We start from the raw sequence: 15,148 nt of genomic DNA on the forward strand, positions 1-15,148 counted from the left end.
AACTGGTGTGACCTCGTTTAGAACCTGTTGGTAATGGTTATAAGAAAGCAGTGGAATTTCTAAGAAACGGGTTCAGCATTCAAAAAGTCCCCGGGTGGCGTACGAACGGTCCGCACACCAGAGAATATTGAGGCTGTTCAAGCCGCCATCGTAAGAAGCCCGCCCCGCTTTGCTCGAAACAACACGCATCATGGTTGTGTCGAGCTGTTTCTTCGAAATTGCGCAGACATGTAATCACATGAGCAGATCATCATTACATCATAACGGGTAAAGAAGTTGAATTTCCTTTGACGCAGTCCTCACACTATCACCATTCTTATAAAAGGTTATACAGCGAATGCTCGTTGCTCACCACTCCACTGCTCCATTATAACTGTCAAGGGGTTCTAAACGAGCTCGCACTGGTACCAGGCGCCATCTCCTAGTTGCATAATTTTCAGTTTCCTTGTGCCACTCTGTATAACTTAGACATATTTGAAAAAAGAAAGATTGAACTGTAGCTTTCCATAGGTTAAACACTATGTTTGGAATCGTTGTAGATTAAATGCCTCAACTTAACATCACTTAATACAATATCACTGTACCTCAGCACACTGGTTCAGGAGATGAAGGAGGTGGCCAGTCTCTGACATCGTCAGGAAGCTGCCTACAGGATTTCCTGACGCATCCATTTGTGGAGTGCCAGGGCCCACGTGGCACATGCCACTATTTCACGAACCTCCACAACTTTTGGCTAACACGTGTGGATGAGCAGGACTTCAGCCTCATCCCGGAGATGATGACCCTGAAAGGAGCAGCCGAGCAGCGCAATCATGTCAGCCGATGCAATGTCTGCTTGAGGGCGTGAGACCTTTCCAGGTCTGAAGGCAATAGCCTGGAATGGTCTTGCACCCGATGCTACACATGATGGGAGTTGGGGAGTCATCACAAAAATTAACTTTGAGACTTATGTGATTATTCACATTGAAGAACTACTGTGAACAAGTTTGTACATGTTTCCTCTCTACACTTGATACTTGAGGGTTCAGGCAAGGTTTTATATATAATGATTTTGATTGCCTTGTTTGAAAACCTGAGCCAATAATTTGAAGTCAATTGCTCAATTGTTGTCAGCCCTGTCGGCAATTCAACTTCGAAACACAATTTAGACATGCCCTTTACAGTGCAGCCAAAATAAGATATAGAATGCCTAGCATAAGTATTCAACCCCCTGTTCCGAGACAATATTTAGTCAAATCGCTTTAATAGCTACAAGGACTGTATCACAATCAATTTCATACATCTGGTTCTTGACCATTTTCAGCATTTGTTTTGGCAAAATTGTTGATTTATATGGCTTATATGTCGACTGGCACGTTTGGCCACAAACTGGTAACAGGATTGAGGTCTGGTGGCAGGATTGCCTTGTATTTGCCTTAAACCATCTTTCCCTTAACTCTTTCCCAATCCCTGTAGTTGAAAAGCAACTCTACCACATTGTGCTATCACCACCATGCTTCTCTTTAAGGGACCATGTTCTCAGGGGAAAGAGCAGTATAGGGTGGCTTTTGTACCAAAGCTGAATATATTCCAAGGGGGTATAAATACTTTTAAGGCACCATTACATTTTGTCAGCTAGAACAAGAACTGAAAAACTAATCACATTCATTAAAGATAAAAAAAAATAAAAATAAAAAAATAAAAGCAGCTTTGCCATTTTTACTATGGGGCCATAAGAATTCACCACAGGAATAATAATAAAAAAGAGGTTTATGGTGCTAAATGTCCTTAAGTAGCATATGTACCGCCTGAGCATCACAAGCTCAGTTACTTGCATATTATTTACCTTATTTTCTCTTATTTTAGCTGAATCTTGTAGCCATTTGGGATCCATTTGCAATACTAGTGTTTACTCACTGCTGTACCTGCAAATATTCTTATTTCCTGGTTGCATTTACTGGCACATTTCAATATTTGCACTTTAAATGTTTGTAACCAGTTCAGATAAACGCTTGTTTTTCCATTAGAAAATCTTGTATTTCTGATTGTGGTGCTGTTACTAATCTTTACCAGAAAATTAGCCAATCTAACAACTTCAGTGTTTTTTTTTTTTTCTTTTGCCATTGAAACTTATTCTACTTTCTTACATATTTGTAAATAAGTATTTTACCATTATGCTATTGAAAAAATGTTTATAGTTTATTTATTTAGGAAGAGTTTATTTTGTTCAGAAGCCCCAAAGTGCCGTTATAAATGAATATCTTAAGAATTCGATATTTTTGCATTGTGCTCGATCATAGAGTGAGACCCATTAAATAAATATTAGCTTATTCTTACTTCATATGCTCTTTTCTTTAATTTAGTAATTAAGCCACATTCGTTTGTTTTTTCAACATCCTATTCCACATCGTGTCCCCATTTGCTCTTCTAATAACCTCCACTGTTTTAAAGATGTTCCACTAGATTTCTTGGAGATTTGAGATTTCATTTAGCTACAAGGTGTGTGGCCTGTGGTGCAGACAGCATTCTAAATCATCCCAATAGCATTGTGGTCAGAGATATATAGCAGGCCATTCATGACTTTGTGGTAACTGTTTGGGGAAGAATCTCATATGGCTGGAAGTCAGGTATCCCAATACTTGAAAAAAAGTTTGCCAAAATTGCCACTAGGACACTATTATGGAATTCTATAGTCTAAATCCGCTGTTAAAACAAACCGGTCTGCAAAAAGTAGACATTTGCTGTTTTATCTCGGAGATAAAACTTGACCATTAGTAGATAGAAATAACATTTAGCTACAATTAGTGCGGCAAGGGAGCATATTGAACGGTCTTAACATTAATCCACCTGCCTAATATCAACTTCCTCAAGGCCTGGACTCCAGAAAACCTCTCAAGGTGTGTGTATTTGCATCCTGTAGTAGTGAGGAATCCACTGATCAGATTGGTTAATCCAGCATATCCTACAAACAGAGAGAATTTGAAGGCCATGTCAGGCACTTTCCATGTTCCACCACCCATTCCTGTACATTTACATTTATGGCATTCAGCAGACATCCTTATCCAAAGCTACGTACAAAAGTGCTTTAAAGTCTTTATTCATGAATAAAGAACACTGGTTCACTAGGTTGCAAACCTAGGATACCATCAGCCTGAAACTTTGTCAGGAGGAGTTATAGCACTTTTTTTGCCCAAAGACAAAAAACAAACAGTGAAAATAAATGCTAGTTTAAGTGCTTCATGAAGAGGTAGGTCTTCACCCGCTGTTTGAAGATAGGCAGAGACTCAGCTGTTCAGACATCTGGGGGGAAGTTCATTCCACCAACTCGGTGCCAGAACAGAAAAGAGTCTTGACGTATACTGTCAGAACAAAAACTTGCCTCGACAGCAGCTGGGCCTTCTGGTACCAATAATGTCTCAAAGAAAAATACTTCACAGAACGTGGATGAGAAAAAGCAAAGTGGAATTTATTGCAGGAAAACCACAATCAACCCGAGAGCATACTCATGAAATGTCGGAGGTGATCTGAAAATCAGTGGCAAAATTTTCCCAAATTGTTGCTCCCTATTTACCATTATCTCAAAAATATCCATTTTCAATACCTCATTTAGGGGTTTGTTTGATCATTCTAGTTCCCATTAACTTCAGCCTTTTTAGGGTTGAACTAGAGAAAATAAAGAATGGTCTCATTCCACCAACTTCCTTGTCAAGGTCATCGAGTATTTTTTTTCCTCAAGGATTTTACCATAGTTTAGTTACAGCATTATATTGCTCATGTGGTTTTTGTACAATAGATCTAGAACCAGGTGTCCTCCTGCATCCTGATGTGTGCATGATGAGCAAGGCTTACTAGGGCAGACATTGTCAGCTTGGGTGAGCCAAAAAAAACAATTCCTGGAGTCTCCAGGGTGACGACTAATTTAAGGAGTTTAAACTTTAATTTAATGTTGACGCCCTCTCCGACAGGCAGGGAACACCCTTTGGGCCAGTGTTGGAAAGGTCAGGCTGCCATGCCTGCACACAAAGCTTAAGAACAAGAGAACTACCTCTTGAACCAGTCGAGCAGTGATAGAACAATTGATGCAGTTTGACGGGGAAAGCCACTGCCATTAGGGAACACAGTTGCCATGGGTAGTACTTGCCATGGAAAGTACTGCCTGCACAAATGCCAAACCCCAGAACATCACACTGCCTTTGCAAGCTTGAATTCTTCCCATAGTGCATCATGGTGATTCAGTGCTGGACAGGGGTCAGCTGAGAAGCATCGTACCAAGCTCAGTGGTTTTAACGTTATGGCTGATCAGTATATGTCAAGTTTGCGTATCTGGTTCCTGACCTGTCATTTTTCTTGGCTGGTATATTTTATTGCTTTTTTTCTGCTTTTCATATATATATATTTTTTAACCTCTCATCATTGTATACAACTGTATTGAGATAACCTTCAATCCATTTCTCATTCTGTCTATCAAAGTATAAAATATTTCAAATACATTTCGAAAAGCAAACATTGCAAAATAAAAAACTTAAATCACTGAATTATGACTTCTCTTTCTTGACTCCTAGCTAACGCTCAAGTGAACGTTTGTAGAGTAAGAAGCTAGCTAAAATTATGATTTTTTTTTTTTGGCACATCAATCCTTGATGTAGCCAGCTAGCCATCAAGTTGGCTTGTCGAGCTACTCAACCTAACCTTAGCGTATACTGATAAACAGTCTTCTAGCTGCACTAATCGGCAGAACTTCGGCTAGCTTGGGAATTCATCCTCGAACTAGCAATAGTGAGCAAAATGCTAAATGTACTGATGAAACGTTTTATCCGTGTGAAGTTGCATTTAATGGCTTGCAAACACCATTGTTCAGAGCAACTTATTTATACTATTTTTTACCTCCTTCTGACCGGAAGGCGAGCATTTTAACCACCGAGCTACCACTTTCCACAGGTCTCCACAGGTATATTTTACCCTTTTTTCCTCAGGTACAGAAGACATCAATATTCATGGGCATTGACAGTTCCTTAAATACAGCTTTTCGAAAACAAGAAGCACCACTCAAAATTGTAATCAATGTGTTGTTACAGTATATGCAGTGGTGGATGAAGTACACAGACAAAATGGCGAGTTCGAGTCAGAAGTTTCTTCCGTCGTTTATTCCTCTCAAAATGTTCTGCGTGCTAATGCTGAACTTTATGTTGGGGAGAAGTAGATACCGTCAAGCGCCAATCAAATCAAAACAGGGCAGGTGCTCGACCCTGATTGGTTGCTTGCTGTGTGGTTGACCAGTTAAGTTTTTAATCCACAAATAAATTAAAAAGGAAAGACTGATTTTGCTAAATGTGATTATTTGACTGAAATTATATAAAGTTAAAGTCTCCCCAAACGTAAAGTACAGATACGTGGGGAAACTACAGTAGTTCATTTGTTATAGGACCCAAACCTTCTACAGCATCTTATGGTGAGGTTTCCACAATTGTTTGTCCGTCTAGTGTAGCATTTGCTTGGAGACTAATCAAGAAAAACTGTGAGGAACCTCTTAGGTTAAGATACATACCATATTGTTGGATTTATTTACAAAAATAAAGTTTCATCAAGACAGTAAAACAGCTTAGCAAAAGCATTTCAGTGCAAATTATTAAGACTTATGGCTGAATTTCCAATTCCAACTTCCAAAAAAGTGCATATTCTGGAAAAAAAAACCCACCTTTGACAGATCTTAGTATTTTAGAGATATGTAAAATGGCATAAAGTTCTGTTAGAAGTACACTTCATTCCATTTCAACTTTTATACTGTAAATAGAATCTTCAGTGTCCATCAGTTACACAGGAGTGAACCTGAAAGAACCCAACTGTCCTCCTGAATGGTTGTTGTAAATGTTTAAAAGCTTTAAGGTTTGTGTTTTTTGCATTAACTCTCAAACATCTGAAGTCGGCGCCGACGGATTTCCTCTGTGTTGGGCTCGGAGTTGGCGTTGAACCCGTACTGCGGTCGACTCTGAGGGCGGCGTCCTGCGGGACACACATTTAAATGCTTGGTCAAGCTTCCATATGGCCTGTAGGTGGTGGCATAGACAAACTTATGTCTCAGAAAATTACATTGTTCAGTATGAAGTAAAAAAAAATTCACTGTAAGTACAAACACATTTTAATTTTGGTATTTGGCAGCTAATGGTTTAGGGCCTTGCTCAAAGGTCTTAGCAGTGGCAGCTTGGTAATGCTGAGATTTAAACTTCTGACCTACTGTTCCAGAGTCCAAGGCCCTAACCACTGAGCTACTCATCAACAGTCAACCTGATCAAATGCCTAATCCATTTGGGAGTAGCCACCCGATTGAGTGACTGCATAGGTATCAAGTCTACTAAAAGTGCCCTTATGCCCTTGCAAAATGGCAATGAAGTGCAACCTTGTGGCAATGGAAAATGCAGATGCTCTTATGTTAAATAGACATAAATGCAAACACGAATGGTCTCATGACCATGCAAAAATCCGTGAGGCACCGAACTGAATATGGTTTGAGGCATATTCAATGGTACACTAGTTAAACCAGGTCTTACCCCAGGGACAATGGGGAGAGACATCTTACAGGTAGCACTCTAAGCTATAGGAAAAATAACAGTAATTAATTTTAAAAAGTTGTAAATGCATGCAAGAAGGCAAATTTGCTGGCATCAAAACCAGTGCTAGTCTGGAAAAACAAGTACCACCTGCCTGAACAAGACTTCAGCACAAGGGCTTGGGAGGTATTTAATTCTTGCCTCTGAAACAAACTGAAAAAACTATCTTTCAGCACCCTTGTTGGATAAAACCAACACGCAAATTCATCAACCTGTTCAGTTGCATTTCATTTGGCCAAATGATTTGGAGAGTTTTGCCTCCTGACCACACAGTAAATTTTAAAGATGCTCCTAAGGTACCAGTGATCATGTCCCTTTCTTCTTTCTGGATTTGCTGATTCATCCTCACGCCCTATCTCTTCAGATGGAGACCAGCTGGGATGGTTCCATATGAACAGCATAAAAATCCATGAAGTTACCGAGCAACTAAAAAACTACAGTATGGATTTGGACTGTGATGAATATTAGCAGTATGCTACAATAGTGCAGAACTAGAATTGACATCAACAATAATGGATCTATAATGAATGGGCATTCGGTGTCACCCAGATGAGTACAGGTTCCCTTCTGAGTCTGGATCCTCTCAAAGTTTCACTCTTATACAAGGAGTTTATTTCTTTGGGGGATAAACTTAAAGTGGTTATACTCGTATTTGTTTAAAGCTCATAGTCGACCACCATCAAACGCAGAGTTCAAACCAAAAAATGCACAAGTTCCACCTCGACTAGCTGTATTGTCTGAGATGTAATAGCTGATACAAGTAAACAGGCTTATGGAGTCTATCTGGAACACTGTATATTCAGCAATTGGGTTTGGCAAAGTTGTGTGTTTACTCCAGGTTGCCAGGTATTGAGCAAGGCTAATCCTTGTGGGCCTTTTTGATAGCCAATTATTTGCAATACCAGTATTTATTTATACCAGTGGAGTCCTTGTATATGGTGAAGGCATTGGACTTTGGATCAGAAGGTCGCAAGTTCAAATCACAGCCACACCAAGCTACCACTCCTGGGCTCCTAAGCAAGGCCTTGAAGTCCATAGCTGTTCAGCTGTATGAATGAGAAGTCACTGTGGATAAGGGCATCTTCCAAATGCAATAAATGTAAATGTAAAATGTTGTATTGCCTTCATTGATTGCAATTTAATTCAAAACCATTCAAACCAACATCACATGGGTTTTTATCGATGCGGAAATCCTCCTGACCTTGGTCTTGCAGGCTGGCAATAATGGCTGCTTCGTACTGCTCCCGCTCCGACAGACCGGCTGTGTACAGGTGCTGAGGGGGTGCCGATGGCGCGACTCGGCTATAGAGACCCTGGCCATCATAGGGCGATCTGTTCGGTGTGTAGGGCATTCTATACCCGCTATACCCTACACAGAATAAAATCCTTGTCTAGAACATGGTCAAATTAGACATGCCCACTTTTAAACCTTTAATGTTACACGACGAAGTATCAGGCGCATTGGTCGAAAATGCAGAATCTAGAATGGGGTAGAGCTTCAATTCAGATACCATCATGGCAGCTATGCAATTGTACCGTACTTATAATGTTAATTGCTGTAAGCAAATAGGACAGGGGTCCCCAAACAACACAACTCACACCCAAATAAATTTAGACAATGCCAGAGACACGTTTGGAAAATGTATTTTGATTAAAAAATGTTTTCATTTAATTTTAATTTAAAAAATTTCCAAATATATGTTTTACTCATATCATATCTGTATTTAATAATAAATGTTGGCTTTCTAAACTCAAATTTCCCTCGTTAGTAGAGGTTGAGGCACCGATAGGTTGCTAAGACTATCAGCAAAAATCCAAAGCGGTAGTTTTTCCAGCTTGGTCCACTGTCATTACGAGAGCGACCTCTAGGGGTGAATCACTGATGCCATGTTCTGTTTGTTTTTACATGCAAGACGGCACGCTGCACGGAGTGCGCTGAATTTTTGTATTTATAATTTGGTAATTATATCAGTTTTAATGATTCATATCGGTTACATTTTCACACAGTGCTGTTTTTTTGTTTTATTCTTGAAATAAAGTTCAGTACAATTTAACATAGAGTGCGAGTTTTGTTTTTTGTTTTTTAATCCTGTATCCATTTTAAAAAGTATAGGTTAATTATTTGGTTTTCAGGAAGTACGATCCAACCTAGCTACCAGTATTGGTAAAAAAAATCCACTTTTGGTCAACCTCTAGCTATTAACGTAGCTATTTGTTAGATTCGCCCAACAGCAATCAACATAAAATAATAAACTAACCGAACATTAGGAGGTATAATAAATATCTTTAAAATCATAATAAAATCTCGACACTAGTAGTCACTCCGGCCCTGTAATTTCTGTTACAGACCGACCGGGTTCCCCGCATTAAAGAAAGAATAAAATATGCGGCCCTCACAGAAAGAAGTTTGGGGACCCCCGAAAGAGGGATTAAGCTTTCTGTTATGGTGAATTTCGGCGCAATAAATAATTCTAACATTAGTAAAACATTCAAATCGAACACGAAACTCAAAAGTTGACAGAACAGGCTTCACGTTCTTACCCGAAGAGTTATAATAGGTGCGAGGCCTGCCGTAGTTTCCATGACCACTAACAAAACCTGTGGGAGCGAAGCAGATTTGTTTATGAAAATGTGTTTAGAGACCAAACTACTATGGTGGATTTTTCCATTCATGTGACATGGGGGCTTTTCCATTCATACGATGTGGGTGCCGGTGTTGGCCTGCGACAACGGTTCTATTCTAGGCCAAAAAAAAAACATTTTGAAATGTCAGAAGTTAGGGGGCAGAGGAATTGTGTCCCTTCTGCTATTGCAGTGCCCGCCATGAAAAAGGTGTGGAAAGTGGAGAGATGGAGTCCAAGATAAATACCACCTTCTGTGAGTGAGTGTGTATGTTCATGCAATTATATACAATCATTCATTAAGTGTGTCAAAGGTTGTTGAAGGCGCAACTTGTACACGCACCTGCACACGTTTCCATTAGTGTTTTAAGGGGACCGTAGTGTAAAGAAGCCCCACTACAATGCCAGCCAGGTGCCCAACAAATGAGGTCCTGTAGAAAAAAAAAAAAAGACAGCGTGTATGTGTGTGTACAGGTTCATACCTGTCTATGCACTGACCCTCAAATGCTTCTTCGAGTGATACACTTTAATTATGCTTTAAGACACACAGAAACCTTCCCACACAAACTGAAGAAAGGTCTGGAAGGTTATAATTACACACACAAACTCAGGATCTCTCTCACACACACACACACACACTTAGAGATAACATGAGCTGACTTGTTCTATGGATGTTTTACATTGGAAGTGGTTTGGCAAATCAGTGTGGTATAAAAGTATATGTGCTTTTATCGGATATTAACCAGCATTTAAATAATCTGCATTGTGTTATGGGGACACGTTTCCGGTTGTGTGTTGTTTCTGAATTTATGGATTTATATATTTAGTAGTAGGGTTGCAAAGGTGCCGACAATTCCCAGTAAATTGGAATTCCCACAGGAAAGGGAATTTTGGAAATATTCCAAGTTGGAAAGTTGAATTGATGGGGATTTATATAAACTGTGTCATAAACAAACACACGTTTAATTTTTTTTATTTAATTGTTAGTATCATTTTGTTAATCGCTTACACACAAGTTTTAAACATAAACGTATGTAATATTACTGTAATTCATGTGAACACGACATGCGGAAATAAAAAAAAACAATCTGTGTTATGTGATGGAGGGATGTGCAGTGGGTGCAGGGGGTGTGGCCTCAGTAGCGCTGTGTTAAGTAATTTTATTCCAACTACATTAAGGTTCCCTGGTATAGGCTAACCTCTAATTTTGTAAATTCCCGGTTTATTCCAATGAATTCCCGTATATTCCCATGGAATGTTTCTAAGTAGTAGTACGAGTAAATGTAGTGTGTGTGTCTTACCCTGGGTTCATTATGTGAATGAGGACTAGCTCCACCCAGCAGGCGTAGCGTTTGGCTACAGGAAGCCCCATGATGTACGTGGATCCACCCGGGTTATAATAATTGTTGACGACTTTCAGTCCGAAGAGAACACCTGTGGCAAGCGAGAAACACACCGTTTTTTTCCTACGCATCGTAAACTTTCATCGACGTATTAGAAAATTTGACGGAAGTACTGACCTGAAAAGCCCACGGCGCACTGCATGCTAAACGAGAAATCGTCCAGGAGCTCGGTCAGCGCCGCCTCTAGGAGCAGATAGACCAATCCGGTGAGCAGGGAGAAGACGGACAGGAGGTAGGCGAACCAGGCGGTGCCGAGCCTGCGCTCCAGGTTGACGCCTTTCCAGAGGAAGGAGACCATGTTGAAGTAGAGGTGCCAGTCGTCGACATGATGGAAAGGGGACAACAAGAGGCGATGCCAGTCCGCAGCCCAGTAGGCCTGCTGTACACTCACACACGTCTAAACACGCACACAACAACAACATCATTGCGTGGAACCGATTCCCTTTTCCCGCCTATTTAATCGATGCTTCGTATCGTATACACAACCTGTAAGAGGGGCTTGACAGGAAACAGGAAGAGGTAGACATTCAGACCAAGCGTCGCTAACGTAGCCGGAGGGATGTTGTCTATGCCGAGCTGAAACACCTGAGACGCCAGCAGGAGCAGGCCAAGATGAGAGCCTCGCTGTCTGGTACGCATCTAAAACAAAACACACACTCCTTACATATCCCCAGCACGGCTAAATGCTGTGTTCTGATTGGTCGGAAGGTGACCAAATGTTATTTTTAATAAAGTAGAAAACATAAATGCCTGGGGGTAAAGAATCCACATCGCATGAAAAACTCAAACGGACACGAGTTCGCGAATGCGCAAAATTATTTTTATGGATTCTTTAGCGTTTTAGATCCAGCTTCGAGACTTTCTTCTATAGCGGAAAATTTTTTTTCTGATAAATCCACATTTCGGAGGATGGAAGGGATGTTGCCATATCTTTAGTAAATGTAATATTAAAATGTAAAACACACACACTTATATACGCATCTGTATTACCAAAATGGGGTCTAACAAATGTAAACTATGTAATTGAATTTGTCCATTGATCTTATTTAATTTATTTTGTAGCGATTTAATAAATATAATTTTAAAAAGTGTTTTGCATTAATTAGATTTTTTTTCCATTTTTATATATTTGAATTTTTATGAAATATTATAAATGATTATTTTGGTCCCCTGGTGGTCTAGTGGTTAAGACGCAGCGCTCCCACCGCTGCGACCCGGGTTCGATCAGGGAACCATCCCCAGCCACTCTCAGTGCCGGTCCCAAGCCCGGATAAATTGGGGAGGGTTGCGTTAGGAAGGGGCATCCAGCGTAAAACATGTGCCAAATCAAAAAGTGCGGAGGATCCGCTGTGGCGACCCCTAACGGGAGAAGCCGAAAGAAAGTTTTTATAAATGATTATTTTATAAACAATTTATCCAAACGGAGATTACATTTCAAACTGTTTGTAAAATGTAAATTGTTAATGTTTACAAATGGTAATAATAATAAGCTGTTTAAAAAAAAAAAAAAAAGAACATTTTATGTTTTGCATTTTACAGAAATGGAACTGCAGCGTAATTTAAAAACCGAGGTCCGAAAACCGTGAACTTTGTGTACCGTTAAACCGCTACCGTAAACTGCTAAAAAAGTTTGACGTGCCGTGTGTTAAACGTGCGCAAAGAAGACTGGAGGATTTTATTTTTGGAATTCACCGGATTCTTTCTGTGCCTTGGCACATGCCGGGCATCATCCCCAACTCCTACACAAATCTTATACACACACACACACACACACACACACACACACACACACACACACACACAATGCAGGCACATCCAGGGCAAAAGGGCAGCGGAAACACCACGGAACAGAGATGAAAACATGCTCTGCTTACTGTGAGGGCTTGGGAATGTCAAGAATGCCCTGACTGAGCGATGCACAAACCGCAGAATGCCCGGAGAGTAAATGAGAGTCCCACACACACATTTTTTTCAACAGTGTCTGGGCGAGGAAGTAACAAAAAACGAAGAATAAAGCGCCGCCGCATGCGCCACACGAAGGAGCTTAATGCCATTGTGGGTGATGCAGGAAGCAGCGGTGGGCCGTGCATTTCACACCTAGGCATTAAATGATGCCCTGCCTGAGTCAACCCACCTCTTAATATCATTGTTATGATGCCATAGCTATAGAGACCATCAACGTTATAGAGAAATGCAGGAAAACATGTGCTGCAAGTTAAAAAGTCCTTGTAAGTGTATTTTCTACTAAATCGATTTCTTCTTCAGCCATTGTAGAATAAAAAAAACAGCTAAAATTCACACAAATATATTAGAAATTTTGCTACAGATTCAGAAAAATGCAGACGTTATTGGACGCCTGCTAGACGGCCCCCGCTGTAGCATTCTGATTGGTTAAAGCGACAGTTTCATTCTAATATATTTGAAACTACAGGTGCCCACACTTTTGAAGGCCTCGAGGCGGATTTTTTTTGCCACTGGCAACATGTGAAGGCTGAAATCTGATTGGGTAAAAACTAACATAAACATACACTTCTGGAAGCAAAACAGAAAGAAAAACTAGGATACTGGGAATAAATGAAAATATATTCATGGAAAAATATTAGTTAGTTTATAAACATGTTTATATATATTTTTTTTTACGGAATTGGAAATTATTTTACGGATTGCATTGGTGAGGGGAGACAGGAACTTTACAGGAACTTTACAGGAACTTTCTAGAAAGTGTTTGAAAGGTTTGAGACAGATCAATATTTCACAATAACATATTTGTTCCACAACCTGTGTAGAAACTGTTTAAAATAAAAATAATATAACTTTAAAGAATTTTGAAAGAGTGAAATATCTCCTGGAGCTGAAGCAGTTGATGGAGCTGGAGCTCTTCCCTCAGTCCCTGCTGCTTACCTTGTGTGTCTCTCTCAGGCTGAAGCTCTGTGTTGGCTAAGATGACCGTCTTCTCGGCGTTAAAGACTGAAGCAGTCTGCTGTCTTTAGTTATGACTCCTGAAACGCTTTTAACTGCGTCTGTTCTACCATAAATGCGCGATAATGTCCACTCCACTGCCCACACGTCATAGTCAAGCAACGGGGTTTTATTTCGTTTCATTTCATCAGCGCTCCGAAACCGGAAGTAAACAAGAGAAGCGGCGCGGCTAAGCGTTAGCATGACATCATAAATCTACGGAAGCCCGTTTCCGCCATAAAGCTTATTGCGTCTTTTTTTCTCAGAATTGCGTGATAAAAACTGACAAAACATTGTAACCTAAACTCGCAATTGCGAGAAAAAAAGGCAGAATTGTGAGAAAAAAAAGGCAGAATTGTGAGGAAAAAGGCAGAATTGTGAGCGAAAAAAGGCAGAATTGTGAGGAAAAAGGCAGAATTGTGAGGAAAAAGGCAGAATTGTGAGGGAAAAAAGGCAGAATTGTGAGAAAAAGGCAGAATTGTGAGCAAAAAGGCAGAATTGTGAGAAAAAAAGGCAGAATTGTGAGGAAAAGGCAGAATTGTGAGAAAAAGGCAGAATTGTGAGGAAAAAGGCAGAATTGTGAGGAAAAAGGCAGAATTGTGAGAAAAAGGCAGAATTGTGAGGAAAAAGGCAGAATTGTGAGAAAAAGGCAGAATTGTGAGAAAAAGGCAGAATTGTGAGAAAAAAAGGCAGAATTGTGAGGGAAAAGGCAGAATTGTGAGGAAAAAGGCAGAATTATGAGAAAAAGGCAGAATTGTGAGAAAAAGGCAGAATTGTGAGCGAAAAAGGCAGAATTGTGAGGAAAAAGGCAGAATTGTGAGAAAAAGGCAGAATTGTGAGAAAAAGGCAGAATTGTGAGGAAAAAGGCAGAATTGTGAGGAAAAAAGGCAGAATTGTGAGGAAAAAAGGCAGAATTGTGAGAGAAAAAAGGCAGAATTGTGAGGAAAAAGGCAGAATTGTGAGCGAAAAAAGGCAGAATTGTGAGGGGGGAAAAGGCAGAATTGTGAGAAAAAAGGCAGAATTGTGAGGGAAAAAGCAGAATTGTGAGGAAAAAGGCAGAATTGTGAGGAAAAAGCAGAATTGTGAGCGAAAAAGGCAGAATTGTAAGGAAAACGGCAGAATTGTGAGGAAAAAAGGCAGAATTGTAAGGAAAACGGCAGAATTGTGAGGAAAAAAGGCAGAATTGTGAGCGAAAAAAGGCAGAATTGGAAGGAAAACAGCAGAATTGTGAGGAAAAAAGGCAGAATTGTGAGATATTAAACTCGCAATTGCGAGATTGTCAGAATTGCGAGAAAGAACGTGAGAAATGTGAGATATAAACTCGCAATTGTGAGAGAAAAAAGGCAGAATTGCAAAAAAAAAGGCAGAATTGCGAGATAAAAACTCGCAATTGCAAGAGTCAGAATTGCGAGAAAAAAGGCAGACTTGTGAGATATAAATTTGCAATTGCAAGAAAGTCAGAATTGTGAAAAAGAACGTCAGAATTGTGAGATATAAACTCACAATTGTGAGAGAAAAAAGGCAGAATTGCAAAAAAAGGCAGAATTGCGAGATATAAACTCGCAATTGCAAAGAGAGTAGG

At 40.0% G+C, this 15,148-nt stretch overlaps 2 protein-coding genes across 2 annotated transcripts in view; one reads left to right on the forward strand and one right to left on the reverse strand.

The window, feature by feature from the left end:
* col4a4 (collagen, type IV, alpha 4) overlaps positions 1-1,678 on the forward strand; it is a 47,236-nt gene extending 45,558 nt beyond the window's left edge. Inside the window, exon 47 of the mRNA XM_046862879.1 lies at positions 590-1,678. Within this exon, the coding sequence (XP_046718835.1) occupies positions 590-847 (258 nt within the window). The 3' untranslated portion in view covers positions 848-1,678. The remainder of the gene's footprint in view (positions 1-589) is intronic.
* A 3,833-nt stretch (positions 1,679-5,511) lies between these two features.
* On the reverse strand, positions 5,512-13,771 carry rhbdd1 (rhomboid domain containing 1). Its single transcript, XM_046863553.1, is given in 9 exon segments — positions 5,512-5,979; positions 7,786-7,953; positions 9,126-9,182; positions 9,549-9,584; positions 9,587-9,636; positions 10,507-10,639; positions 10,726-11,005; positions 11,095-11,247; positions 13,510-13,771. Coding segments are annotated over 8 exon segments (978 nt in total). The 5' UTR covers positions 13,510-13,771; the 3' UTR covers positions 5,512-5,878.
* Between the last annotated feature and the right edge of the window lie 1,377 nt (positions 13,772-15,148).

The sequence above is a fragment of the Silurus meridionalis genome, chromosome 12 (genome assembly GCF_014805685.1).
Source record: "Silurus meridionalis isolate SWU-2019-XX chromosome 12, ASM1480568v1, whole genome shotgun sequence".
Lineage (NCBI taxonomy): Eukaryota > Metazoa > Chordata > Actinopteri > Siluriformes > Siluridae > Silurus > Silurus meridionalis.